At 59.2% G+C, this 3222-nt stretch overlaps 2 protein-coding genes across 2 annotated transcripts in view; both read right to left on the reverse strand.

Annotated features, from left to right (window-relative positions):
- Positions 1 to 213: 213 nt before the first annotated feature.
- LOC119591061 (cell surface glycoprotein 1-like) lies at positions 214 to 1284 on the reverse strand. The gene has a single exon (XM_037939788.1). The coding sequence runs from the start codon at positions 1282 to 1284 to the stop codon at positions 214 to 216; it is 1071 nt and encodes a 356-aa protein (XP_037795716.1).
- A 118-nt stretch (positions 1285 to 1402) lies between these two features.
- Positions 1403 to 3222, reverse strand: part of LOC119591062 (cell surface glycoprotein 1-like) — a 2458-nt gene continuing 638 nt past the window's right edge. The window contains exons 2-4 of the mRNA XM_037939789.1: positions 2754 to 2953; positions 2518 to 2603; positions 1403 to 2040 (exon numbers count right to left, since the gene is read on the reverse strand). Coding sequence (XP_037795717.1) covers positions 1403 to 2040; positions 2518 to 2603; positions 2754 to 2953 — 924 coding nt within the window. The remainder of the gene's footprint in view (positions 2041 to 2517; positions 2604 to 2753; positions 2954 to 3222) is intronic.

A 3222-nucleotide genomic window follows, 5' to 3' on the forward strand; every position in this document is an offset into this window, starting at 1 on the left:
CAGAGTTCTGGGTCTAAAACCCTTTTCTTTTCATCAGATGTGTGACCTCCACACCGAGGGGCTTCTCGGGCCTTTTTCCCTTATTCTCCCCTACTCCGCCCAAAACGGAGCAGAGAGAGAGGGCCCTTGGGTGGGTCTGTTCCCTTTGGGATTGGTCTGTTTCCTCGGGACTGGGTTGTTCCTCTGGGGTTGATTTGTTCCTTTGGGACTAAACTATTCCTCCGGATTGGCTGCTCCACGAATTGGTATTTCCCCCGGAGTTGGTTGTTTTCCTTCGGGGTGGGTCTGTTCCCCCGGTTGGGCTGCTCCACCGAGTTGGGCGTTCCCCCGGATTGGTTGCTCCCCCGGAGTTGTCTGTTCCTCCGGGGATTTTGGTTGCTCCTCGGGGTTGGTTTTTGTTCCTCCGGGATTGGTCGTTCCTCGGGTTGGTTTTCCCCCGGGATTGGGGGGTCCACCCGGATTGTCGTTCCTCCGGGGTTTGGGTTTCTCCTCCGGTTTGGGCTGTTTTTCCGGGATTGGGCTTTCCTCCGGGATGGGTCTGCTCCTCCCGGGGTTGGGCGTTCTCCGGGATTTTGGTCTGCCCTCCGGAGTTGGTCTGCCCCGGGATTGGGCTGCTCCTCCGGAGTTGGTCTTTCCTCGGGATTGGTCTGTTCCTCCGGGATTGGGCTGTTCCTCCGGAGTTGGGCTGTTCCCCCGGGGTGGGGTCTGCTCCCCCGGGTTGGTCTGTTCCTCCCGGGGTTTGGGTTGCTCCTCCGGAGTTGGTCTTTTTCCGGGTTGGTCGCTCCCCCCGGATTTGGGTTTTTCCCCCCGGGATAGGTCTGCTCCTTGGAGTTGGTCGTTTCCTCCGGGGTAGGGCTGCTCCTCCGAGTTGGTCTGTTCTTCGGGGTAGGTTGCTCCTCCGGGGTTGGTCTGTTCCTCCGGATTGGGCTGTTCCTTTGGGATTGGTTGTCCTCCGGAGTTTTGGGGTTCCTCCCCGGGTTGGGCTTTCCCCGGGGGTTGGTCTGTTCCATGGGGTTGGCATTTTCCGGAGTTGTCTGTTCCTCCGGGGGTGGGCTGCTCCTCCGGGGTTGGGCTTTCCCCCGGGGTAGGTCTCTCCTTCCCAGTTGGTCTGTTCCCCGGGGTTGGCTGTTTTCCTCCGGGGTTTTGTTCCCGGGATGGGGCTGTTCTCCGGGTTTGGGCTGCTCCCGGGGTTGGTCGTTCCCTCGGGGGATTTGGGTCTGTTTTCCCCGGGTTGGTCTGTCCTGGGGGTTGGGTTTTTTGGGGGGGCGTCCTTCGGATTGTCATTTTTCGGAGTTTGGCTTTCCCCCGGGATTGGTCGTTCCCTCGGGGTTTGGGCATTTTCCCCCGGAGTTGGGCTGTTCCTCCGGGTAGGTCGCTCCTCCGGGGTTGGCTTTCCTCCGGATTAGTCTGTTCCTCCCGGGATTGGTCTGCTCCTCCGGAGTTTGGGCTGTTTCCTCGGGGTTGGTTGCTCCCCGGGATTGGGCTCTCCTTCGGGATTGGGCTGTTCCTCGGGGATAGGTCTGTTCCTCCGGGTTGGTTTTCCTCGGGGTTGGTCATTTCCCCCCGGATTGGGCTGTTCCTCCGGGGTGGCTGCTCCTCCCGGGTTGGTCTTTTTCCTCCGGGAGGGTCGCTCCTCGGAGTTGGGCTGTTTCCCCCGGGGTAGGTGTCCTCCGGGGTTGGGCTGTTCCCCGGGGGTTGGTCTGTTCCCCCGGGGTTTGGGCTGCTCCTTCCCCGGAGTTGGTTTGTTCCTCCGGATTGGTCTGCTCCCCCGGGGTTGGGCGCTCCTTTCGGATTGGTCTTTTTCCCCTGGGATTTGGCTGTTTCTCCGGTGTTTGGCGGGTTCCCCCGGGATTGGTCTGTTCCCCCGGAGTTTGGGCGTTCCTCCGGGGTTGGTCTGTCCTCCGGGGTTTGGGCGTTCCTCCGGGATTGGGCTGTTCCCCCGGGGTTGGGCGCTCCTCCGGGTTGGGCTGTTCTCGGGATTGGGCTGCTCCCCGGATTTGGGCTGCTCCTTCGGGATTGGCTGTTCCTCGGGGTTTTGGTCTGTCCCCCGGGATTGGTCTGTTCCTCGGATTGGTCATTTCCTCCCAGTTTCTGTTCCTCCGGGTAGGTCTGCCCCCGGGTTTTCTGTTCCTGGATTTTTCTGTTTCCGGGGTTTGGGCTTTTTCCCCCCGGGATTGGTCTGTTCCTCCGGGATTGGTCTGTTCCCCCGGGGTGGTCTTTTTTCCGGGATTGGGCGTTCCCCCGGGGTTGGTCTGTTCCCCCGGGGTTTGGGCTGTTCCTCCGGGGGGGGTCTTTTTTTCGGGTTGGGTTACCGCAGGATGAGTCTTTTTTGGGGGGGGTTTTTTTTTCGGGGGGTTTATCTCTTTCCCCCGGGATTGGTCGTTCTTCCGGGGTTTGGTCTATTTTCCCCTGGGAAAGATCTTTCCTTCGGGGTGGTTTGTTCCTCCGTGACTGGTCTGTTATTCCCCCGGGGTTGAGTTGTTTTCCTTTTGGGTTGGTCTGTTCCTTCGGGGTTACTCTGTTCCCCCAGGTGAGTCTGTTCCCCAGGGGGTGCATCTGTTCCCTTTGGATGGGTCTGTTCCTTCGGGTTTGGGCTGTTTTCCCTTTGGATTGTCTTTTCCCTTGGGGTTGTCGGGGTTTCCCCGGGTTGTTGTTCCCCCGGGGTGTCGTTTTTTTGGGATTGACTGTTCCTTCGGGATGGGTTGTCTCCTGATTGGTCTGTTCCTTCGGGGGGAGTCGTTCTTCGGGATTACTCGTCCTCCAGGGTGAGTCTGTTCCCAGGAGCATCTGTTCCCTTCGGGATGGGGCTGTTCCTTTGGGATTGCGTTTTCCCTTGGGATTGTCTGTTCCTTCGGATTGTCTGTTCCTTCGGGGTGGGTCGTTCCTTGGGATTGGTTTGTTTCCCTTTGGGGTGAGTCTGTTCCTCCGGGGTTGGTCTGTTCCTTCGGGAGATCTGTTCCCCCCGGGGACTTTTGTTCCTCCGGGATGAGTCTGTTTTTTTGGGGTTTTTCTATTTCCTTCGGGGTGGGGCTGTTCCCCCCGGGATTGGGCTTTCCTTCAGGCTTTTTCTGTTCCTCCGGGGTTGTCTGTTCCTTCGGGTGTCTGCCGACGCCCCGGGAAACCGGGATGCTTTTCTCCCGAGGAGACGCATTTTGGATCATGCTGCTTGGGGGAGCGGGAAAATCTGGCCACTCAATTGATGTTATAAACAAGGGGGATGTC

Source organism: Penaeus monodon, chromosome 28 (assembly GCF_015228065.2).
Source record: "Penaeus monodon isolate SGIC_2016 chromosome 28, NSTDA_Pmon_1, whole genome shotgun sequence".
Classification (NCBI taxonomy): Eukaryota; Metazoa; Arthropoda; class Malacostraca; order Decapoda; family Penaeidae; genus Penaeus; species Penaeus monodon.